Source organism: Equus asinus, chromosome 22, assembly GCF_041296235.1.
Source record: "Equus asinus isolate D_3611 breed Donkey chromosome 22, EquAss-T2T_v2, whole genome shotgun sequence".
NCBI classification, from domain to species: Eukaryota; Metazoa; Chordata; class Mammalia; order Perissodactyla; family Equidae; genus Equus; species Equus asinus.
In genome coordinates, this window is record NC_091811.1 from 58,141,343 (window position 1) to 58,164,928 (window position 23,586).

Here is a 23,586-nt window from a genome sequence, read left to right on the forward strand (position 1 = left end):
TATATTTATTTCTTATTAATAATTTATTTAAAAATATTTATTACTTATATAATAAAGGAATATATTTATACATATATATGCTCTAGTGCCATTTTTGTTTAAAAAGTAAATTTATATTTATGTGTGTACATATACTGGAAACATCTGGAAAGATATATCTTACAGAAGCTATCTCTAGGTGTAGACTTTTAGTACTTTTAATTTCACTCACAGTTTTGCTTTATTGGTTTTCCCTACTTTTTCTACAATGATCATGTTTTACTTACACAATTAAATAATAATAAGGTCAACATTTATTGAGCATTACTATATGCCAGGCACTATTCTACGCATTTCTCGTATATTAACTCATCTAATTACAACTCTATGAGTGACTCTATGAGGTTGGGACTGTCATTATCCAAAATTTTCAGATGAGTGATAGATGCACGATGGTTAAAAAGCTTGTCCAAAGTCATACAGCCAACAGGTGGTGGAGCCAGATTCAAACCCAGACAGACTGGGCTCCAGGGCCCGTGCTTTCACCACTGTGCAAAACTGCCTCCCAAACTGAAAAACGCAAGTTGCCAAAATAGTGTAGTATGGTGCCATTTTTATAAGGACAATTTAAAAAATAAAAAGTAACATATGTAGTATACACATTTTTAAAATCTGGATGCTGGGATTGAACTTTTGATCTAGGTTATATATTTCTGCAAGATTTAAATTTTTAAAAAATCAGTTATCCTTAGAGCAAGAGGCGAAAACTAAAATAGCATTGCCCTTTTCTCCCTTATTGCTATGGGGCAGTGCAGACACAGGCCTAGAGTTTGTACTGTGCCTCACTGCACTTTCATTTTAAACCAATGCTAACAATGTTGTCTTAAAGAGAAATACAAATTCTGAAAGCTTATCAATGTCTCAGGAGATCCCACATCCCCAAAATAAACAGCAGAGAACTTGCCTCAGTTAGTGCAGAGATGGCCAGAGGGGTGGGAAGCCACCAGCCAGGGTTAAGAGCTGCAAGGTTCCCACCATAAAGTTACGGTTTGCAAAACTCTGCAGAGATGCTGGGCATCTCCAAATCGAACTCTCCTTTTGTCTGCTTAGAGTCTCCTCTTTATCCCCTTCTACAACTGCATCGCTTCAGGGGAGCAGCCTCCAGAGTTAAGGGGAAACTTAGATTTCTGATCTGACTAGGGTATTTTCTATTAGTTATCTTTGGGAAACAAATATTGCCATGGTTATATACACCCTTGGAAGCCAGCTCCTTGTTCTGCCTTGCCCTGCCCCTAGGCAGATAGTCAAGCCGACAGGCCAGGTTCCTCGACTAGTCCTACTCTCTGGGACTCAGCACTGCTGTGGGGCTGTCAGAAGGGCAGGTTGTCATTCCAAGGGGGATGCCTCACAAGAACTCAGCTGCTCACTGCCCTGGCGGCAGAAGCCTTAATAGAACTGAAACCACAGGGACCTCACCTCAAGAGTCACAGCCAGTGACCACAGCCACTGGAAGCACAGTTTCCTGAATATTCTCCTTGAGCTGTGGTAGAGGAAAAGGGCTTGGAAGGTTTCACTCAGGTTGGGGCGCTGAACTAAAGTAGCAGAGAAGTGGCCCTTCAGGGTTTAGGAGTTCTGCCAGCCTTCCTGATTTGAACATCCTGAACCCAAACTGAAAACTGCATTCCCACTCTGCAGGCCAGAACCACGCCAGGTCCTTACGTCACCTTACTTCCTCACTGCTACACCAGCGTCTCTCCCTCCATTCCTGGGCAGCGTCATTATAAAAATGCAAGCGCTTTAGCAGACCCCTTCCTGTCCCCTTTAACTTACTTCTGCTGTTGTTTCCCTGGTCCTCCCCGAAGAGAGCGCCAGGAATTCAAAATAGATTGTTCCTGAGGAGCCTGAACATTTATCCTCACTTACTCAGGGTTTCTTGGATCCATGTAGAGATGTGCGAATCATGCATTCACACACACATCCATGCATACACACACACACACACGAAGAGAAACATTAGAGAAGCTGCCCCAACTCATCATTTAATTTTAGGGTAGCTGGGTATGCTGTCTCAATTCTTGGCAAGAGCATAAGGGTAAAAGCCAGCTATGTGTGCCTGTAGTCACCCTTCCACCAATTCCCCCCCCTCCACGCCCTGACCACACAGAGGTACAGAGGGCTGAGGACACTCCAGCCCCAGTACTACAAACACCAGGCACACAGGGAAAGGGCCCCATAACCTCCCAGGGGAAAGTGACTCCTGGGAACTTCAACCTAGTGAAGAAATCAGTTGGTCAAAGGTCTCACAGGTGTCCCTAAAACATTTCGTCATATTTCCCTGTCTCCCAGTGAAGGAACAGGTCTGGGAAAAAAGAAAACTGAGTCAAGAATCCAGAAACCTGAGTCCTAGTTCTAGCTCTATTACTCACCAAATGTGTGACCTTCGACAAGTTACCTAACCTCTCTGGGCCTCAGCTCCCTTCTCCACATGAAATGAAGCATCCTGGACTACGTAAGTTCTAAGGTGCCCCACAAGTTCCAGGATTCTAAGATTCAGCACATAAAACAAAAATAGGTAAACTAGGGGGTAATGATGTTATGAAAGGGTCTTTGGCTTTTCCACTAACTGACCTTGCTCTCTTTAGGCAACTTGCTTGATTTTTTAAGTGAAAGGAAGTGGTCTTTTTTTTTTTCCTGCCGTTATCGCCCCAAATCCCCCTGGTACATAGTTGCATATTTTAGTTATGGGTCCTTCTAGTTGTGACATGTGGGATGCCGCCTCAGCGTGGCCTGATGAGCGGTGCCAAGGCTGCACCCAGGATCCGAACCAGCGAAACCCTGGGCTGCCACAGTAGAGCACGTGAACTTAACCACTTGGCCACAGGGCCAGCCGTGGAAGTGGTCTTTTTTATTTAAGCAGTAGAATACCTGAACCGAAGTCACTCTCCCTCTTAGGAACTCAGTTTCCTCACTTGTGAGACGAGAGGGTGGGCTACACTGCCTCTAAGCTTCTGTTTAATTCTGGAATGCTGTGGTCCATACTGGATTTACCACAGGGAATTTTAAAGTTAGGCTTCTTTAGTACATTTCAACTGGTTCAATTTACAAAAGAATCCAGAGGGCACACAATTCTTCAAGAACTCATCTAACACCTAAAGTGAGCCAACCAGGCCTCAAAGGCCAACAAGGACCTCCCGCTTGGTCAGCAACTCCAAGCACTGTTGTGTGGTTACCCCAAACCTCATCTTCATCCTATATACATACCCCTCTTGCCAGGAGAGACATGTAAAACAAACAGAAAACATGATCCTTGTCCTCAAACTAAGGTGTAGGCTTGAGCCCAATGAGTGAGTATACAGGATATAAGACACATAAAAAGACATAAAATTTACTAAGCAATTTACCAACAAGTAAAAGTTAATAGTTAATGTAAGACATAAATATGCAAAGAAGAACAGACTGATGAGTGTTAATCACGGAAAGCTTTATGCAGAAAAGAGTTTTAAGAATCAGGTTTTCAAGAGCAGAAGGAACCCAGATTAGCAGAGAAAAGGGTTGAAGCCTGGAATGGGATTCTGATTCAAGGCTCTTTACCTTCCAAGTGTTGGGGGGCAGGTTCCCTGTTCACAAGGCTCCAACCCCCTGATGCCTCCACTCAGTGCCACTCAGGAGACGCTCCCAGTAACCCATCTTGTTGGCTATTCTCCGACTGAGTCTTCCTTCCTAGTGACAAGCTCCATCGCCAAGGGGATGGATGTGATGTCACAATCAGGAGCACTCTATTAATAGGAAGAAGGAAGAAAAAGGTGAGTCAGGGGAACTACCTCCACTTGGCAGAGAGACTGGACAGACTTGGATCGGGCGGTCGGTTGAGGAGGATGAGTCGTCCATTAAGGACTACAGGTTTCAGGGCTAGGCATACAGGACTACCCTCCAAGGAGTAAGATCACTGCTAAGGAATCACACACATGGCCCAGGAGATTCAAACACAGCTGAGGGGGGGAGAGAAAGGGACAAGAAGAAAGGCAGAGAAGAGGAACTGTTTGAGATAGAAAAAGATTCTTTTATTCAGTGCACACAACTATAAGTAATGTCAATGATTCCACATCTGTGGAATGCAGAGATCTGTACAAATGTATACAATGTAGAGGCATGACACCTACATGCACAGTACGATGCTTTCACATAAATTATTTCATTTAAAAGGATTTGTAGAGTCCAACTGGAAAATATTATTTCATCTGGAAAACTCAAGAATGTTGGTAAAGGTGCAATTCTACTTATCAAGTGAGGAAATATTCCCGAGATCAGGCTTTTTAAAAAAACGAAGAGGCAGTGAATCAGGTGATGATTGCTGGGTGGGCGACTAGGAAGACTAGAGGTAGCAGTATGATTTGGCTGACCAGACTCATTACTAAAAGGATGGAACCAAGTAGAGAGAGACAAGGCTTCAGATGAAGGGTGCTGAGAGATCTATCCAACATTCTAGAGGGGAACAGCAGATTATTCAAACTCCCTTCCTCACCATCACACGTCTATCAATAGATGAAGGGCTATGTTAGGAAGGAATAGGATGATGATGATTTTCATACATAAAACAGAGACCATTTCATCTTCTGAGTCTGGTACACATGCTCATTAGTTTACTATGCTCGTTAGCCACATGTTTAGGGTGGTATTTTTAAACTAATCAGATAGATAAAGGTGCAATGCCAGACACATTTTCCCTGTGGTTGGGGAGTGAGGGGGAAGTTGATATCTTTCCTGTCCATAACACAGAGGAGAGTATAATGCTTCTTCCATTTTGACAATATCCTATTTCCCAACAGCCTAGCATATGCACCTGTACCTCAAGAAATGCTGTGCTGTTGGCTATGCTCATTCTTCTTCTAGAGACAAGTTCCAGACTCAGAAAGCAAATAGTTGCCCATGCTGAGAAAACTAATCCTACTTCAATGCTCCCTTGGCCAGAACAAAACAGGATTTTTCAACTGAGAGAAGGACCAGGAGTCAGGAGACTTGGGTTCCAGTCCCAGCTCTGTCAACGGTATGACTTTAAATAAGCCATGGCACCCTTCTGTAGTTTTCCATTTCTTCACCTGTCAAGTAGAGAAAATGATACCTGCCTTATCTACCTTATATGTTGTCCTGAAAAATCAAGTGACACAGTAAATGTGAAAGCATTCTGAATACAGCTATTCTCAGGTAACGTATTTGTAGTAACAGAACGCAAAATAAATTTAGAGACCTGAGTGCCAGGAAGGAAATGCTTGAAAGAAGCTTGTTCCTTCTTTTAAATTACTGGGAACTAGGCCCAACCACAAAGTCGGCTGGACACACAGGGTAGTAACATTATTGCATCACTCAGATTCCCTACCACTAGTCTACCCCATTTCTTCTTGGAGGAAAACTATCAGCCAGCAATACTATCAGCTTCTTGCCCTATTGTCAGACACTAAAACCACCTGTATAGGAAGAGATGAGACTATCACTATCACAGCCCAGTCCCCAAGAACAGTAGCTCAGGGATCTCCTTAACAGCCACATTTGCTATTGGGTAGAACGAAGTCAGTTTCTGAACGGGGAAGATGTCTGTCAGTCCCTCAGGCAAAACATTGGCACCCCTCTTAGCTTTCTGCTCCTTCTCCAGCTCCCTCCTCCCCACTTAATTTCGGCTGAGTCCCGGGTTGGGGAAGGCTTTCCGGTGTGTGAAGCCTGCGAAGAGGGCCTGGCGGCAAACCCAGGGCAGGGATGTAAGGAATGTGAGATTCTTTCATGGAGGGGTGGGGGGGGGGGGGGGAGAGGGGGGAAGGAATGGAGGAGGAAGACAAGGCTGCCAAAGACAAGGCATGGGAGAGGAGCCAAGCTATGGCGCTTCGAGGGCGGGGGTTCAGGTTCCGCCGCCCCTGCCCACGCTGGCCCCCAGAAGGTTCCCTTCCTCCCCTCCCAGCCCATCAATCATTGCCCATTTAAACACCACGTCGTTCCCCCAGGTCCCCTCCTCCCTGTCCTCCAGCCAGCCCGGGCCCCCTCCCATACTTCTTAAGGATCCCCTACTCCAATGGACATCTCCAACAGCCCACCCTCCAGCGTCCCTCTCTCACCTCCCGACTCCTCCCTATTGCTTCTCCCTTCCTCAATTTTTCATCTTTACTCCCATCCCTTCTCCTGACCTCCAATATTTGGAACCCCTACCCCAATCCCCCTGGGACATCGCCCCCTCCCCTCCCACGCCCTCTTTTCGGTGGGAGCCCGCGCAGGCGCAGTACGCACCGCCCTGGAAGCGGTCTGGCCTCTCCGTACCCCCGCCCGGCTGGAGCTGAGGCCGCAGCGGCCACGGGATAGCCCCGGTGCCGGGTCCCAGCCTTTCTTGGGAGGGGAAGGGGAAGGGGAAGGAGAAGGAAGAAGGTTCCGACCACTCGTCACCGTGTGAGGCGGATCGTTTACCCCGCCCACCGCTGCTACGCAACCAGGCGGAAGGCCGTCACCAAACCCCGCCTCTTTGTTTAACTCGGACCTGGACTAGAGGCCACGAGCGGCCAACGAGGAGGGAGGAGGGCTAGCCGGGCCTCCGCTCTAGGCCGGAAGTCTTTATGGTCCCAAAGAGGACTGTATAGCCATTTGGGAGGGAGAACTCTATGTTCTTCCCCGTGTGCACGTCGGAGGCCGAGCCGAAGGCTTGACTACCCTGGAGGGCGAGACTTCGCTTCCGAGCGGCGCACGTGTCTCATGTCCTAAGGCTGATGCGGCGTGGTGCGAGATCGTCGCGAGGAGGCTGGCCTGCAGTGTGACTTGCCGTCAGCCCGGCCCCTCTTCCTTTCCAGAGCCGTGGTCAGCATCCCGGAGGCTCGCGACTCTATGACTCATCGTCATGGGAGTGGATACAGCAGTCAACAGGGCGACCGCGGGTTGGGGAATGGGGGAGTGTCTGGCCGCAAGGCTTTGATCTAGGGTTCCCAACGGGTTGCTCGCCTCTCTCCTAGCTGCACTCCTGCCATATCCACATCGGCTCTTCGAACAGTAGTAGAGTTCTCTGAAACACCTAAGAGGAGAGAAGGAAGATAAAGTGTCCCTCTTCCTGGGTTGTGGTTTGATTTCCTTAAGATACAGAACCGGGGTTGCGGGTGTGGGCGGGAGAGAACCTGCGCTCCTAGGAGTCAAGGTGGAGTCTAAAGCGCTCTAGGAGAAGGCAGGGATTAATTAAGCAAGCCAAGGCAATACAATTACATGACCTCTTAGGCTAATCTGATATTAAGTAGTATTTGTTATGGATATTCGCTAATCAAATAGTAATGCACATGTGCATTGTGTACATGTAATCGGTTTATACACAATATTATAGAGCTGACTACTTTTTGTGGACTAACAAGTCCCAAAGGGAACTAAGGTTCGGGCCTCTTTTCAGACCTCTGAAGGGGAACACTGAGATCTAGGGAGATAATTGCATTATCTTTCGAACTGTGAGAGGGCCTGATGCAAACGTTGTTCTCTGTGCCCCCGGTTCCCTTTTTTCCAAAGCAGATGAGTCTGCCTTTTGTCTGTCTCTGGTATACATGCCACTTTTTACTGGTGTTTATGCCACTAGGTAGTGCATTAATGATGAGGACCCCAAATCAGGAATAAAGATGAGAGTTAGAGCAGTGAGAGAAGAGGAGGAAACTGCCGGGCACTGCTTTTCATATAACTCCCGTTTTCTCGTCTGCAAAATGGAATTACATAGTAAGGCATTGTCGAGAAAAGAAGTGAAGTGCTGAGCCGGGTTTCAAACCTTTTGTCCGCCGTATTCCAAAACCCTTGGTCATTTTTCCACTGTGTCACGTCTAGGAGAGAAAATTTTACAGCCTAAGCTCATTGTCCAGCCAAGTAAAGGAAAATTGGGACTCGCGGCGTCCCCTGGTGGTGGATCTTTCTCCCTGCAGAGCCAACCATCTCGGAGGCTCCTTTAATACCTAAAATACGCCCCCTTCGCGGCTCGTGAATCTCGGGTTCCGATTGGCTGGAGGGGGCCGGAGGCGGGGCGTGGGACGCTCCAGGGCGCTGCTGATTGGCCAGAGGAGGCCAGCTCGGAGGAAACTTCCGGGAAGGTCCGCATTCCAGCGTTCCTTCGGGCGGCATCCGGCGGCAGTGGGACCTGTGGCTCCCCCTACAGGCAGCTCACCGGCGTGCACTGTCCGGCCAGCTGGTTGGGTGGGTGGTGGGCCGGGTGGGGGAGGGGATGGACCGAGTGCCGGGTTGTCCCGATGAGGGTTCGGGAAGGTTTGGCGAGTGAGATTCCATTCCCTGGCACTGCACCAGGTTCCCTACCCGCGTGCCCCTCGGCTCCCCCACTTCGGGGCTTCAGACTGAAAGAGCATCCCGGGAGAAGGCCTTCTAGCGCCCAAACAGCCTATCCAGAGACCCCCAAATTCTGATCTTGAAGTTGGAGGCTCCCGCGAAGTTCGTGTCTAACCTTTTAGGAGAGTTAGAAGCTGCCTGACTCCAGCCTAGTGTGGTAGGTGGGCCTTGGGAAGTGGAGCATGGGGGCGAAGGCTCCCAGGGTTGAGCCTTCATCCCCCTTTCCCCCTTCTAGTGGGGTGCCGAGGCTCGGGCAGCATGACGACGGAGACCTTCGTGAAGGATATCAAGCCCGGGCTCAAGAATCTGAACCTCATCTTCATTGTGCTGGAGACAGGTGGCTATGCTGGGGTGGTGGGCCCCCTGCGCGGGTTGTCGGGGCTGGGAACGGGAGGGGGAGAACACCGCCTCTGGTCTTAACTTGCTCCGGGGATGGCAGGGCGCATCCCAAGACGCTGCTCACGCCGAACCTCTCTCCGAGACCCCGGCCCAGAGAGATGCAGCCAGGTGTAGGGTAGACGGAACTCTTGCCAGATCCAAGCCTCCAGGGCCACGCGGGCTTCTTGCCACTCAGGGCCCTCTCCATGGTGCTGCCCCCACCCGCGTCTCCCCCAGGGATTCGGCTTTGCCCTGTTTGTACATCTTTTCCCTCACCCCGCCCACATCTAGATCTCATCCCTCTTACCATCCCCACCCCGGTTTATTTGACCATCCCCCACCCTCGTTTATCTGTTCCCTTTAGGCCGAGTGACCAAGACAAAGGACGGACACGAGGTTCGGACCTGCAAAGTGGCAGACAAAACGGGCAGCATCAATATCTCCGTCTGGGACGACGTGGGCAACCTGATTCAGCCTGGGGACATTATCCGGCTCACCAAAGGGTAAGCCAGCTGATGACTCCTGGCTATCCAAGGACAGTAACAGTCAAGGGGGGGTGGGGTTAACAGTCCCTGTGACTCTTCTGAGTACTCTGAATCCTACTTTTTGTGCCCCCACAGGTACGCTTCAGTGTTCAAAGGTTGTCTGACACTGTACACTGGCCGTGGGGGCGATCTTCAGAAGATTGGAGAGTAAGTGCTATGTTGGGGATTAGGATGTAGAAGCACCAGGCCAAGAGGGGAAGTTTAAGGTTTGGAGGGAGGCAGCGTAAGGGTGTGCAGTCCCCATCCATCCTGGATCTGGACTTTTCTAAGGCCTCCAGCAGTGGCCTAGAGGATGAGTCTGAAGCTTTGGCCATTTTCTCCCCTTGCAGATTCTGTATGGTTTATTCTGAGGTTCCTAACTTCAGTGAGCCAAACCCAGAGTACAGTGCCCAACAGGCACCCAACAAGACGGTGAGTCCCATGGCCATGATGTGGGGAAAGAAGACAGGTCAGGCCAAGGAGCATGGTAGGGAGCAAGGTCTGAGTATGTAATTTGTGCCTTCAGGTGCAGAATGACAGCAGCCCCACAGCTCCCCAGCCTACCACTGGACCCCCTGCCACTTCTCCAGGTAAACCTGTTCCCTTCCATCCATTGGTCCTCCTGGCTCCCCTACTCTTTCCAGCCTGGAAAGATGCATTGCCCTCATCCCTTTTCCACATCTCTCTTCTCTCAATATATCCCCTTCCACCTAATTCTTCTCCCAGTTCTTTTGTAAGTCCCTGTGGTAAAACGATTTGGGGACCTGTTTCTATCATTGAAAGAGCTCTGGTACCCTTTTGCCCCTCCTACTCAAAGGCAAAAATGAGAACAAATTCTCCACAAAGAGTGCATCCCTTCATTCTCGCTTCTTTCTTTCTGCTGCTTCCCTGGCAGAACCTTGCCTTTTCCCCTTGCACATTTTGATTCATTACACAGTTCTAACATACTGTTACTTGTAGGACTTAACATGGAGTCCACAGCTCACAGCTTTAGAGGCCTAAGTGGTTCCCTTTTGGGGTCATCACTCATCTTGAAACTAAAGGCCCTGCTTCTCAGGACTATGATTCTTCCATCTCATGTACTTAAAGCCCCTGCTTTTTGGTCTCTTGAGGAATTGGGGCCGTACTGCACATCATCAGCTTTGTTTTTTTTTTTTTTTTTGAGGAAGATTAGCCCTGAGCTAACTACTGCCAATCCTCCTCATTTTGCTGAGGAGGACTGGCCCTGAGCTAACATCTGTGCCCATCTTCCTCTACTTTATACGTGGGACGCCTATCACAGCATGGCTTATTGCCAAGTGGTACCGTGTCCGCACCCGCGATCTGAACTGGCGAACCGCAGGCCACCGAGAAGCGGAAGGTGCGCACTTAACCACTGCGCCACCGGGCCGGCCCCACATCATCAGCTTTTGATTAGAATCACTCACCAACTCCACCTCCTTCGTCCCCTGGCTTCTCCTCAGGAACCTGGTTTTTACTGCTCTTTCCTCCTGCGTCATCTTCCAGCTGACCCTCTGCTCCCTGGGTGTTTGGCTCTCTCTTGCCTCTGATCTGTGCCTTAGGTTTCTCCCTGTGACACTAGGCTTCAGGCTGCCTCTATCCTTCCTCAGCATCCCCAGTTACCATGGTTTTCAGAATTGTTTGTGTTGGAGCCACTGGAGATCAAGGTGTTTTTTGGGAACACCATGAAATAACGACATTTAATTCTACCTCAAAAATTAGCATCCGTGTTTTCAACTGAAAATATGATTATTATGTATTTTCGGTCTCCATGACTCCCTAATTTATAAAAATATTTTAAATAAGGTACATTTAAGCCCGTTTGCTCTTAATATTCATTTGCCATATGTTTACTCACTTTGTCATCTGCTAACAGGTAGAAAAGGCTTAACAAAAAAACATGTATGGCATAAAAACTTAACATTGACTTTTTATACCCTCTCCTGACTTTTTCTGTGAATTGAGGGAAGGGCATTATTCTTGAGTTTTGGCTGCAGATATCTGAGTCTGGTGGAGCAATGGGCTTCAGCAAGGATATGGTTCGAGAACTACTAGCCTATGACTTCTCCCCCATTTAGGGTTCATGGCACGCCCTGTGTATGTGAGAGACAGTCCTCTGCCTTCATTTAACAAACATTTTAGATGAGGAATGCTGACAAAGAAAACAGCACCTGGGGCCGGCCCAGTGGCGCAGCAGTTAAGTGTGCACATTCCGCTTCTTGGCGGCCCGGGGTTCGCCAGTTTGGATCCCGGGTGCAGACATGGCGCCACTTGGCAAAAGCCATGCTGTGGTAGGCGTCCCACGTATGAAGTAGAAGATGGGCATGGATGTTAGCTCAGGGCCAGTTTTCCTTGGCAAAAAGAGGAGGACTGGCAGTAGTTACCTCAGGGCTAATCTTCCTCAAGGAAAAAAGAAAACAGCACCTGCCTCAAGGAGCTTGTAGTCTATTAAGGAAACAGACAGATGATGATTATATCACACTGGTCAGCACAATGAGAGTGCCATGCACAGTTGTGGGAGCCCAAGGAAGTCATCCCACACACCTGGCTCCAGTCAAACATTTAACATATACACAAAAATGTTACTTCTTATTTTTGAGGAGTGAGAGTATGTGTAATAATTTTTTTGCTTATTCTTATCTGTATTTTCCAAAATGAACATGTATCATTGTGATATACACCACAATTTGTTTTTTTCTTTTAAAGATCCTTCTTTTTTTTTTTTTGAGGAAGATTAGCCCTGAGCTAACATCTGCTGCCAGTCCTCCTCTTTTTGCTGAGGAAGATGGGCCCTGAGCTAACATCCATGCTTCTTACATTTTAACACAGAAACTTCAGGCCCTTCCCCTTCTCATGTTTCCCCAGTTTCACCATCAGTTTTGGCAAAGGGGCATTTTGTCAGAGGTCCTTGAGCCTAGAACGTAACAGCTAACTCTAGGTCTGACTCCCAATGATGCAGAGATGAATAAAAGAGAAAAATATCTTCCTAGCATTCATGTAGCAACTTCCAAAATCATTGTTTGCGTCTTCTCTGGGGCTCCATTCATACAACCCACATTCTTTGCGCTTGGTCCCGTTGGCATTACTGTGCAGTTGTACGATGAAAACTGTGCTACTCTCTGGGGCACGGAGGGTGGCCTTGGGGCTGGACCCTTCTCCTACCTCAGTTCTCTAATTCCTGTGTTTCTTCCCTTTCTCCCACATCTAGCCTCTGAGAGCCAGAATGGGAATGGACTGAGCACCCCACCAGGTCCTGGTGGTGGTCCGCACCCCCCTCACACTCCTTCCCACCCCCCCAGCACCCGAATTACCCGAAGCCAGCCCAACCACACGGCTGCTGGCCCTCCTGGCCCCTCGAGCAACCCTGTCAGTAACGGCAAAGAAACCCGGAGGAGCAGCAAAAGATAGCAAGACATTCTTCCTCCCTTCCTGCCACCAACCATAACCCAAGTGTCTGCTAAAGAGCAACACAGCCTTCTCCTGGGAGGCTGGCTTCGGGGAGTGTCAGGGGAGGTAGCCATATTTTAGCCACTAAACTTCACTGGAGGGGTGGTGAGCAGTGGCCTTATCTACTCCGAGCCCATACTTGTCCCTTGTCCAGCTGAAGCTGCCTGTCCCCTGGGATTCAGGCCCTCTGCCTGCCCTACTTCCTCTTTAGAAACGACAGTTACAGTCTGTTTCTTGTGTGCGTGATGTGGAAGTCTAATTGAATCCCTCTTCCTAATAAATGTTACCACTCTGTACTGGACTCCTTTGCTTTTTGTGGGAAAATGAAGAGATTGGCAGCTGGGCATTTGGGAAGGTGGGGTGTCCCTGGGAGGTGGAGGGGAGATGGGTTACAGGTAAAGAGGCCTGGGCAAAGCAGGCCTGCCCCTTTAAGGTAGTGTCCCTCCCCTGCCCCCTCCCTGCAGGTGACCCTTGCCCGCCTGCCTGCCTGCCTGCCCCCCCCCCACAGCTGGAACCCAGAAGGCTGTGTCCCCCTTCCTCTGGCGTCCTTCCTGGTCTCCTGCTATCAGGTAATGCCAACCTCGACCCCCTGGACCAACTGGACCAATAGCCCTGATCAGCCTGTTCTCCCCTGATCTTAATGCAGGTCAGACATCTGAGGGAGCCCAGACTCTTCTCTGCTCTTCCCACAGAGCTTCCCCTTTCTTGGTCATCGATTCCCAGATTCTGGCTCGTACTCTTCTGGGGTGAGGAACTACCAAGAAGAATTTCTTCCCCATGTATCTGGGGTTGCCACTTATCTGCCTCTTCACCCTCCTCTCCAGCTTAGGGACACCTGGGTCCAACTTACACAGGGAATGTGGGGATGGGGGTTGGAGATGATTGAAGCCCAGCGCCAGCTGTAAAGAAGGTGGGGAGGGGGTATTTGCAAGGAAAGGCTAGAATGGTACCAACTGGGGTGGGGCAGGGGGTGAAAATGCCAGGCCCAGGTTCTCCTGAGCCATGTGGCTGTTCCAGGGGCAGAGGGTGGCCCCTCCCTACTCAGGGGCCCAGCCAAGATTGACCTTTGACCCCCCACCCCAGAGATCAGTGAACCATTAACTCCTCTTTGATGTGAACCTTCCCACACTCGCCCCACCCCTGACCCCGCCCCAAGGCAGGTGGGCTGGGGCGGGGTGTCCATCCAGCCTGACGTGGCCTCCATTCCACCTGGGCACCTGGAGACTAAGCCTGCCTCCCCTCCCTGACTCAGGAACCTCTTAGCGTCCACAGCAAGGCCTGACGGGGACCTGCGGTGATAGCTCTCACGCTGCTAGTGGGGGTGAGGCCCTGGGGATTGAGGGGAGATAGAGAGGTGGGACAAGGTTGAGGGGTGGGGTTTGAGGGATGGGATGGACAGATGGTCAGCTCCGGATCAGGTCAGGGGAGCACTGTGGGTCAGGGACGGTGCTCTAGGAACTGGCCAACAAGAGGCTGCTCTGGGAGGAGGCAATACGGAGGGAAGAAGGAGGCCAGGGTGGGGGCTGCTGCTGGATTCAAGGTGGGGTGGTACGAGGAGTGAGTCCCCCCCGGCCCTAAGCTGCACAGCAGAACAGGAGCCCTGACCCTTCCTTGTTGTTCTTCCAGGGCATAGTCCTCAGAATGTTCCAGAAGAAATAGAAGCCAGAGTCTCTAACCCGTTCCCCCCAATAATGGGGCCCCCAATGAGTCATCTTCTGTGTGGCCTGTGTGTGTGGGTGGCCTTGGGCTGGGTAGGGGGCTCAGCCCCCAACCTAGGCGCTGCTGAGCAGGAGCAGAACCACTACTTGGCCCAGCTGTTTGGCCTGTATGGGGAGAACGGGACGCTGACTGCAGGGGGCCTGGCGCGGCTCCTGCACAGCCTGGGGCTAGGCCGAGTCCAGGGCCTTCGCCTGGGACACCACGGGCCTCCAGCTGGTCGGGCTGCACCCCCAGCTGGAGACAATTCCACACACAGGTACTAACCCCTTTCCCTACCCCAAAATGCCACATGTCCAGCTCTTCTCAGGGCTTGGCTCAGTTGCCAGTTGCCTAGCTCTAGCTTCCTAAAATCAGATTCCTGGAATTACAAATTTTTCAGAAAATGACACCTTGGCTCCCTTCAAGACCCCTTTTGCCTCTATTGCCTTCTAATTCTCTCTTCTTCCAAATCCCTGTGCCCTTCCATTCCTTGCTCTTAGTCCCGACGCTCAATGTCTCCAGGTCGACTTGGCTCTCAGTTTGTAGTATTTTTGGCTGTCCTCCTCCCGTTTTCTCTCACCTGCCCCCCCTCCCTGCCATTCTTAGGTCCTCCTATAAATTGACAATTCTCAGAACCTCCCAGGACTGACATTCCATGGTTTCTGGGTCCCAGGAACTCTAGCCAATGGCTGGTCCTCCCCTTTCCCCTAAGCTCCCTGGGAGCCTCTCAAGGGACGTTTCTAAGAGAACATGAGGGAGTCTGACTTGCTATCCCATCCATTCCAGGCCACAGGACCCTGATCTGAGTGTGGATGTCTGGGCAGGGCTGCCTCTGGGTCCCTCAGGGTGGGGTGACCCGGAGGAGGCAAAGGCCCCACCACCACCCCATGGGCCAGCCCCCTCGGGCCTGGGCCTCTTTCACAGGCTTCTGCTGCTGGACCATTCGCTGGCTGACCATCTGAATGAGGATGTGAGTCTGATGATCTCTCGAGAGGGGGAAGGAGTCATGGGATTTAGACAGCCTGAAATCTTTGAAGGACCAGTAATTTAATACAGTTACTGTTTTAAAAATCCAGGTGTGGATTTAGGGTATGTTATTCCACTACTGAAATATGTTCCCTCTGGGCTCAGAGCAGATAAGTCCACACCCAGAGCTCCAAGACCCAGTTTAGGGGCCACACTTGGCAAAGCAGAGAATCCAGAGAAGCAGGCCAGGGTAGGATTTGGGGGAGGTTATCTGGAGAGGAGACCTGCAGGGAGTGGGTAGCTGTCTTCATCCAGAAGGACAGAATCTGTTCCAAGTACATCAAAGGGCAGCCAAAGCTAAACCTGAAGCAGGCGCATTGAGGGTGAGCACCCCATCGCAGGAAGCATTCAAGCCAAGGCTGGATGAAGATGTCACAGGGCTGTTGAGAGGAAGGTTGGATGGCATTTCAGATTCTTTTTCCTTCTAAGATTCTAGAATGGAGCGTTCTAGTTGTCCAATCAACTCCATCACCAAATCAATGAAATCATCAGGGGCTTGAGAAGGAGGGAGATAGCAGCAATGTTCACTAGCACCCAATTTGCATTGAAATGGATTTTTGCATTGGATTGAATATAACTAATAATTAACACACACTGATTATACTACCTGTCCCCAGTCTCTGATGCACCCACCAGTGGGAGGAAAGGGGACCCTGGGAGAGACCCAGGAAGCCATGCAATGCAAGGGCAGACATTACAGATCTGAATCACAGTTCTTGGCGATTCCCCAATGCATGACTCCCACCCCAACTCCCCTAGTGTCTGAATGGCTCCCAGCTGCTGGTCAACTTTGGCCTGAGTCCTGCTGCTCCTCTGACCCCCCATCAGTTTGCTCTGCTGTGTCCAGCCCTGCTTTATCAGATCGAGAGCCGCGTCTGCATCCAGGCCCCAGCCCCAACCCCTACAGGGGACCTATTATCTGGTCAGTGGGTGAGAGTGGGTGTGGGGCACCCTGAATCCTGGTAGGGAGGGGGCCTCAAGCCAAGGAAGCAGCTTCATTGAGGTCCTGCCTACCCTTGTAAGAGATCTCTGCCCCACCTTGCCCCTGAGGCCCTCCCTTCAGCCCTGGCCTAACTTCAGCCCCGACTCTCCCAGCCCTGGTTCATAGCGCCCTGGCTGTCCTGCTGCTCAGCCTCCCAGCTCCCCTCTCCCTGCTGCTGCTGCGGCTCCTGGGACCTCGTCTACTGCGGCCCCTGCTGGGCTTCCTGGGGGCCCTGGCCGTGGGCACTCTTTGTGGGGATGCACTGCTACACCTGCTGCCACATGTACGTGCCACCCCTTCCTTGTTCCCCTGCCCACTCGTATCCAAGGTGTTCCCAGTCCTAGGACATCCCCTCCCCCTTTCTGTCAGCCCCCACATTCCACTCCCCACCCTGCTGCCACCAGCCCTCTGAGGTCTTCTGCTGGAGCCTGTGAGTGAAGGCTTGTCACCTCCCACGCAGGAGAGGGCTGTTGTCGGGGCAGGGGCCTCCCTCCGCCGTCTGCCCTGACCTCCTCTCTGGCAGGCACAAGGAGGGCAGCATGCTGGACCCAGCGGGCAACCAGCGGAGGACCTGGGTCCAGGGCTGTCCGTGCTCGGAGGCCTCTTCCTGCTCTTCGTGCTGGAGAATACACTAGGGCTTTTGCGGCGCCGAGGGCTCAGACCAGTGAGTGATACCCTTTTCTCCTCCTTCTGCTGAGACCTGAGTCCTAGCCGAGAATTGGCTACATGAGCCAGGAAGTGAGGGGCCGAGTGTGCTCCTGGCTCTCTGATGTCTGCCTGAGTGTGCAGGACCTGACAGATAACAGGGAGCCGGAAGGGCTCCTCAGCATAGACCCAGGACTTCTGGCCAAACAGTCTCCTCTCCCGAGCTCAGGTCAACAAGAAACAGGGAGGTGCCAACCTGGGAAGAGTGGGGAGGCCAAAAACCATCCCCAAATGCCAGAGGTGGAACCAGGTGTTCATTTTCCCACCTGGTAGCCTGGCCTCTTCTCAGCCTGGCTCTGCTGCCTCCTCCACCAGGAGGGATACCCTCCTATTTCAGAGATGCTGCAAGCAGAAGAGAAAGGATGTCAGAACACTGAACCTGGACCCGGAAGATGGCAGTGGCTTGGCCCTTCAGCCCTTACAGGCAGCTCCAGGTAACTAGAGAAGAGTAGGCTCCGGGCTCCCAGCTCTCACTTGCAGCCACCAACACTATTCTCATTCTTCTTCCTGCAGAGCCAGGGGCTCAGGGCCGCAGAGAGCAGGACAGTCAGCCCCCACCAGCTCCAGCCCCTCCTGGGCACCAAGGCCACAGTCACGGGCAGCAGGGTGGTAGTGGCACTAATATCACATGGATGGTCCTCCTGGGAGATGGTCTGCACAACCTCACTGATGGGCTGGCCATAGGTGTGAGCAGAGGGGATGGAGGGAGGCAGGTCAGAGGAGAGGTCAGGGCTCCTAGTTATTGGCTGGGGCTAGGAGAGGGCTACCAGAATGGGGGGAGATGAAAGGACCACAGAGGGAATGCAGGCCCCTGCCCTTGGGGAGAGCTTTCTCCTAACTGACAACCTCCAATCCTGTCAACCCCAGGTGCTGCCTTCTCTGATGGCTTCTCCAGTGGCCTTAGCACCACCCTAGCAGTCTTCTGCCATGAGCTGCCCCATGAACTGGGTAGGAATGGCCGAAGTGTGTGTGTGGGGGGGGGGGGTTAGACTCCAGAAGGGAGAGAACTACAAGGAGTGGAACTTGGACGCTGGCAGGTGACACAGGTCACTTGTCCCTGAATGAGCCCTAGCTTATTCCCTCCTACCCTGTCCTCTCTTCCCAACAGGTGACTTTGCAATGCTGCTCCAGGCAGGGCTGTCCTTTCGGCGGCTGCTGCTGCTGAGCCTGGTGTCTGGAGCCCTGGGACTGGGGGGTGCAGCCCTGGGGGTGGGGCTCAGTTTGGGCCCTGTCCCCCTCACTCCCTGGGTATTTGGGGTCACTGCTGGGGTCTTCCTCTATGTGGCCCTCGTGGACATGGTGAGAGGTGTGGGGTAGTGCAGAGAAACCAAGGGAAGTGGGGAGGTGGGTGTGGAGGAGAGGAAGCATCAGTCCCTCCACCTCCACCACGACCACTGGGAAGGGTGCTAGACCACAGGCCCGCAGAGTCTAAGAAACAAGGGCCTGGAAGAGTTCGGGCGGGGGCTGCTGATACTTTCTAACCCCTCCTTCTCACGTCCCAGGGGCAGAGACAAAGCCAGGATCCTGACGTTCTTCTTTTCTTTCAGCTACCAGCTCTGCTTCGTCCTCCTGAGCCCCTCCCTACACTCGATGTGCTCCTGCAGGGGCTGGGCCTGCTGCTGGGGGGCAGCCTCATGCTCACCATCGCCATGCTGGAGGAGCAGCTATGGCCCCTGGTCTCTGATGGCTGATGGGGGCCAGTGGAAAGGCGTCCAGGTTGCCCTTCCTTCCCCCCAACCACAGGAATGGAGGCGGGACACAGGGCCAGTAGGAGCAATAGGATTTTAATAAACAGAACCCATCCCAAAGCCATGACTATGACAGTTGTACTTGCACCAAACAGCATAGAAAACCAGGATGTGGTGGGAGGGCTCAAAGCGGTTGGGGGAGGACATGAGTAGGGGCCTGGAGGGTGTGGGGTACATCCATCTGCGGGGAGAGCATTGTGCTTTAGCCCGGGGTGTGGGGGGGGCAAATGCACCGAGGTCCCCACTTTTTCCTGCTGCCCTCAGCACCCTGGGGATACAGGCATCTGGGCAGATCTGCCCTTTATTGCTGCCCATCAGCATCAAACACCCCCCGACCCCAACGCTAGCACCACAGGTGGATCCGGGGCAAGGAGAAGGGCAGGAACGGGAAAATTGCTTAGAGAAAGATTCAACTAGAATCCAGTGAATTGTGCTCAGTTCTCTTTACTTCCTACAACCGAGTACATGGGTCACAGGGTGGAGGGTGCACCAGGACATGCAACATGCCCCTCAGTGCCCCCCATACACCCCTGCACACAGGATGGTGGTGTCTGCAGCATCACAGGTCATGCAGGGCATGGGGAAGGGGAGGTTCACACACACAGAGACGCCCACAGCGGGTACCAGACAGAGAACACCCCTGAATATACACAGCTGTACACAGGGAACACCCAGGTCCCCAACCCAACCCTCTCCGCTGTCTTGCCGTTCCCCAGGCAGGAGGAACTGTATTGCTTTGAGAGAGCCACCCTGGGGGCTGCTCTGCCAGGCACCCTCCCCTCCCACCCACCCCCATTTTGGCACATCTGCAAGACACGGCAGCGAGAGTAGGCTCCCTCCCTCCCAGGCTTCTGTGGCTCGGAGTTGAGGAAGGGGGTAGGAGACTGCATCCTCCGTCTCTCCCCCAGCCCTTCCCAAACCCCTCCCAAACCCACTCCAGCCAGAACCCACCCCACCCCCAAACACACACATACAAAGCTGAGCTATCCAGGAATACAGGGGACAAGGAGATTGTCCGGGATGGGAGCAGAGGCAGTAGGGGGAGAAAGGACTGGAAGCAGAGACCCCACCCTGGCGTGGGGTCAGACTGGCACAACAGCTACTTTAGTGCAATTGGAGAGGGTGCCCAGAGTGGGGGGGAGATGGGAGGGGAAGGCTCTCCCAACTTCCCAGGGGGCAAAGCCAGGCTCCCCAGGGAAAGGGCCTAGCGGGAATGAGCAAGGGCCAGGGGCGGATCCTCTCGTCACCCGCCGCCCTCTGCCCTCCCAGATGCAGTGACAGTGTCCCCCTCACACCTAAGTGGGCAACAGCAGCCTCAGAATCAGTACCTTCAAGTAATTCACAGAGCAGACCCTCCCCACCCCAGCTTCCTCCCATCTCTGGGATTTGGTCGCTTCTCTAGGGGTTGGGTCAGGAGGAGGGAGTCCCCAAGTCAGATCCTGCCCTCTCTACCTCCCTCTTCCCAGACCACTGGGCTTGGTCCTCAAAGATTCCTCACCTCCACCCTTGCCCAACCTGGGTCAAGGCCGTGGAGGGCTGGAGCCACCACGATCAGAGGGGAAGGGGCCCTCCTTCTTAAAAGGTAGGGTTCAAACTAGGTGGGATGGGGCCCCATACTGGTTGCCCCAGGAGGAGGGTTTCTGGGCTAGGGTCTGTAAGGCTATTTTCCTTTGCGGTGGGAAGGGGAGGCGGGGGATGAACACTGGGAGTGGGGAGAGGGTGAGAAATGCCGGAGAGGGTAAGAGGAAGGGGCTTCCTGCTGGAGCAAAGTCACTGGAGTCATTCAGACGAAGAAACACTCATATGCACAAGTCACAGAGTGTGTCTGTCCAGCCCCTCCAGCCTGGCCCCAACCCTGCCTCTCAGGGCCCTTCCAAGACCCCAGAGAAGGTTTTGGGGGTACAGCTGTAGAACCGTTCACTCTGGCCCCACGCCACCCCCCACCCCCAGCCTCTTCTCCCCATCTAGGTCCAGGGAGTCAGAAGGTGCTCGGGTGGGCAGACAGCGGTGGAAACAGTATTGAGTTTTCCTTTGGTTACATATTGAAGGCAAAGGTGAGCTGGACTTACAGTCAAAACGGATAGGGATGAGGAAGGAGGAGGGGCCATGGCCGGGGCTGGAGAGGGAGGCAGGCCCCCTCAGCCCCTCCACCCCAAGGAACACATGTCTAAGTGGGGTAGCATCCCTCAGTCTCGTCTCTCCCACCCCCCACAGCACCAAACAACAGAGAAGCCCCCTCCCCCAGGGGCTGCTCCCCACCCCAGCCCGGGCTGTACATTCAGTGGTTTCAGCAGTCCTATGGCTCAGGGGGCCACACGGGGGGAGGCGGCCCGTCAGTCTCAGTTGGACAGTGGCAGTGACCCGGGTCTGTTGGTCCATCCTGGGACCCACAGTTTGTGCCATTTGTTTTTCTGAAGGATAGTTCACAACCCTCCCAAAGCCACCGCCCAATCAGAAACATCTCCCCGAAAATCAGAAACTAAAAACTGGCTCTTTTCATCTCGCCCGCCAATTCACACGTCTGTTTCCCTGTCTCCAATGTAGCCCTCGCTCTATCTCCTTTGCTGGGACCTGGGGCTGCTCCCAGGGTCCTCACTTAAAATAGGCCCTTTCTCAAAAGTGCTTATTACTTGAAGCAAGTGCTTTAGAGCTGCAGTGGGGAGAGGGGGAGGGGAAGAGGGAGGGCGAAGGGAAGGAAAAGTTCCCTCCCCACCCTACCCCCTTAAGATTGGGGGGCATTCTGCCTGTTTTACTTCTCCACACCCGTTTAAGTCAAAGAGGTTTTAAAAAAAATCTTAACATTAAAATAAATATGCAGAGGCCATGAGAATGGTCAAAATGCTTCAAAAAACACTAGGGGCTGGGGAGCCCGGGATGGGGTGTGGGATTTCCTTTGGCATAAGGAGAGGAGGCTGCTTGTCCTCCAGGCCTCCTCACAGCCACATGAGGAGGGACAGAGGACTCCCCACAACCTGCCCCAGCACTGCTGACGGTGTGCTGAAGGTGCGGACAGCAGGGAATGGGCAGCCACCAGAAATCTCATCTAGCAGAACAATGGGGCTCCCGACAAATAGATTCTTCCTGTCATCGCCAAACATTGATAAAGGAGAACACGACTGAAACCCGAGTCCTCTCCAGAGGACACATCTCCCTGCTCCCCTTGCCCCCCACCACCTAATTCCCAGCACCAAAATGAGAGGGAGGGGCTGCAATGGGAAGATTTCAGGAGAGAGAACTGAAGTTAGGGAGCAAGCTTTGCGGAACCAGCAGGGTTGGGGGTGGGGGGCTGCAGCCCTTAAGAGAGGTCACATTGATTGTCGTATAGGGGAGGACAGGGTGCGAAGGGAGGTGGGCAAGAGGGGCGTCACAAGGCCCTTTGGCTTTGAAAACAATAATAAAAACTAAAAGCTGCACAATCCTTCTCACCAATAATGGTCATTTGGAAGCTTTGAAATGGTTTAGGAACTGGGGGGCGGGGGGGGAGCAAGACAGAGAGAGAGAGGATAAAAAGGGACTGTGACAAACAGAATAAGGACTTGGACAAACACCCCAGGCTTCAGGGAACCAGCATGAGGTATGATTAAGGGCGTCTGATCGGGAGGCTGGGGTCCCTGGGATGCCCCCTCTCCCCTCAGCCCGCCCTTGGCAAGGGTGGCAGGACTTGCAGGGAACGCAACTGAAAAGTGGGTAAGATTATGAATAAAGCAAGCGTGGGTCGGGGAAGGAGACTGAGGGACCCCTGGGGGGAGACCCTGTACTGTGTAAACTAAGCCTGTCCAGTTCTCAGGGGACAATACTGATGGCAGCCAAACTGGGCAAGGATGCACTGTGGGGCGGAGGGGGCGTGACCTCTATTCAAGTTCTGTGTCTTGGCCCCTGGCTGAGGTATTGAGTGTGAGGAAGGGAACACTGGGCTATGGGAGCGGGTCCAACTGTCCAGGAGGCTTAGCTGGGAGATGGATGGACAGGGCGTTTCAAGGGACCAGGGCCAAATTCAATGCTACATGTAGAGAGAAAACTGCCCCCTCGTCACTCTGGCCCAGTTTGGCTTTTGGGGTGCGACTGTGAGGAATCTTCTCAGTGCAGCCCCTAGCTCAATCCCATCTCTCCCTCTGCTGGGAGGGCAGGGACCAAGCCTCAGGATCTTTTCGTTGCTCCCTAGATCAGAGCTTCATCCTCACGTCCCGAGTAGCCATGGTCCCCAGTCTGCCCTGCCCCTCCCACCATCTTTGGCTTCAGATCAGGAGTGACTGGGGGCAGTGGGTACTCTTGGACATGACAGAAGGGGGCGGCAGACAGGGGGCACAGAGGACTATAGGGTTGGGGGGGCACAGGAGGAAGAACACAGTCCCTCCCTCCCCACACATGCAAACACATGCCTGAAACACACAGGACACACTAGGACTGTGGTTTTGAAATGAGCAGGAAATTAATTTGTTTCTTCCCCTAAAGGATAAAATGCTTACTTAAAAATTCATGACAAGCCTCAAAGTTAAGGGAGAGGAGAGCCAGGGAGGGAATGGCCGCAGGCTCTGCCCTCCCAAAAAAAGTTAAAACAAAGAAGCAGGGTTAAAGTGCGTGGTTAGGGGGCCAGGCCAGGAGGGAAGGGGGGCAGGGAGGGGCAGGCTGTGGGGGCAGAACCAGCCCTTGATTTGCATATGAGGAGCTGGGGAGTGCAGGATGGGGGCCCAGGTACAGTAGTTGCTGCTTCAAGTGTTCTGCATTTGAACTTCAGGGGTGATGGGGTGCAGAAGGGGGGGGGAAGCTC

At 52.6% G+C, this 23,586-nt stretch overlaps 3 protein-coding genes across 11 annotated transcripts in view; 2 read left to right on the plus strand and 1 right to left on the minus strand.

Annotated features, from left to right (window-relative positions):
• The window catches only part of RNF41 (ring finger protein 41), a 21,232-nt gene extending 14,430 nt beyond the window's left edge, over positions 1 to 6,802 (minus strand). Inside the window, exons 1-2 of one of the 4 annotated variants that reach the window (XM_044755580.2) lie at positions 6,664 to 6,802; positions 3,571 to 3,755 (exon numbers count right to left, since the gene is read on the minus strand). The gene's annotated coding sequence lies outside the window, so the exon portion shown is untranslated. Of the gene's footprint in view, positions 1 to 3,570; positions 3,756 to 6,249; positions 6,632 to 6,663 lie in introns of those variants that run through there. The other 3 variants (XM_044755581.2, XM_014843881.3, XM_044755582.2) reach the window with 3 other exon arrangements.
• On the plus strand, positions 6,668 to 12,953 carry NABP2 (nucleic acid binding protein 2). 4 transcript variants are annotated; one of them, XM_070494665.1, is made up of 8 exons: positions 6,670 to 6,807; positions 8,272 to 8,467; positions 8,546 to 8,647; positions 9,053 to 9,191; positions 9,309 to 9,380; positions 9,563 to 9,644; positions 9,739 to 9,802; positions 12,421 to 12,953. In XM_070494665.1, the coding sequence occupies exons 3-8, from the start codon at positions 8,569 to 8,571 to the stop codon at positions 12,618 to 12,620; spliced, it is 636 nt and encodes a 211-aa protein (XP_070350766.1). In that variant the 5' UTR covers positions 6,670 to 6,807; positions 8,272 to 8,467; positions 8,546 to 8,568; the 3' UTR covers positions 12,621 to 12,953. The 4 variants fall into 4 exon arrangements, with proteins under 4 accessions (XP_014699374.1, XP_070350766.1, XP_014699372.1 ...); XM_014843885.3 differs by lacking the exon at positions 6,670 to 6,807 and adding an exon at positions 8,027 to 8,163; XM_014843888.3 differs by lacking the exon at positions 8,272 to 8,467 and having other exon boundaries at positions 6,668 to 6,807.
• Positions 12,954 to 13,116: 163 nt separating this feature from the next.
• On the plus strand, positions 13,117 to 18,892 carry SLC39A5 (solute carrier family 39 member 5). 3 transcript variants are annotated; one of them, XM_014843891.3, is made up of 13 exons: positions 13,117 to 13,228; positions 13,280 to 13,405; positions 13,912 to 13,980; positions 14,286 to 14,634; positions 15,144 to 15,327; positions 16,143 to 16,305; positions 16,479 to 16,648; positions 16,889 to 17,029; positions 17,408 to 17,504; positions 17,584 to 17,754; positions 17,938 to 18,018; positions 18,179 to 18,369; positions 18,618 to 18,892. In XM_014843891.3, exons 4-13 carry the CDS (start codon positions 14,351 to 14,353, stop codon positions 18,759 to 18,761), a joined length of 1,626 nt encoding a protein of 541 aa, XP_014699377.1. In that variant the 5' UTR covers positions 13,117 to 13,228; positions 13,280 to 13,405; positions 13,912 to 13,980; positions 14,286 to 14,350; the 3' UTR covers positions 18,762 to 18,892. The 3 variants fall into 3 exon arrangements, with proteins under 3 accessions (XP_014699377.1, XP_014699375.1, XP_014699376.1); XM_014843889.3 differs by having other exon boundaries at positions 13,122 to 13,228; positions 13,306 to 13,405; XM_014843890.3 differs by having other exon boundaries at positions 13,122 to 13,228; positions 13,352 to 13,405.
• The last annotated feature ends 4,694 nt before the right edge of the window (positions 18,893 to 23,586 follow it).

Coding starts and splice junctions, on each gene's coding strand:
- NABP2 (XM_014843888.3), top strand. CDS start 8,569: ATGACGACGGAGACCTTCGTGAAGGATATCAAGCCCGGGCTCAAGAAT. Junction 8,648..9,052: donor CTTCATTGTGCTGGAGACAG/GTGGCTATGCTG, acceptor TGTTCCCTTTAG/GCCGAGTGACCAAGACAAAG. Junction 9,381..9,562: donor GATCTTCAGAAGATTGGAGA/GTAAGTGCTATG, acceptor CTCCCCTTGCAG/ATTCTGTATGGTTTATTCTG.
- SLC39A5 (XM_014843891.3), top strand. CDS start 14,351: ATGGGGCCCCCAATGAGTCATCTTCTGTGTGGCCTGTGTGTGTGGGTG. Junction 15,328..16,142: donor CTGACCATCTGAATGAGGAT/GTGAGTCTGATG, acceptor CAACTCCCCTAG/TGTCTGAATGGCTCCCAGCT. Junction 18,370..18,617: donor ATGTGGCCCTCGTGGACATG/GTGAGAGGTGTG, acceptor CTTTTCTTTCAG/CTACCAGCTCTGCTTCGTCC.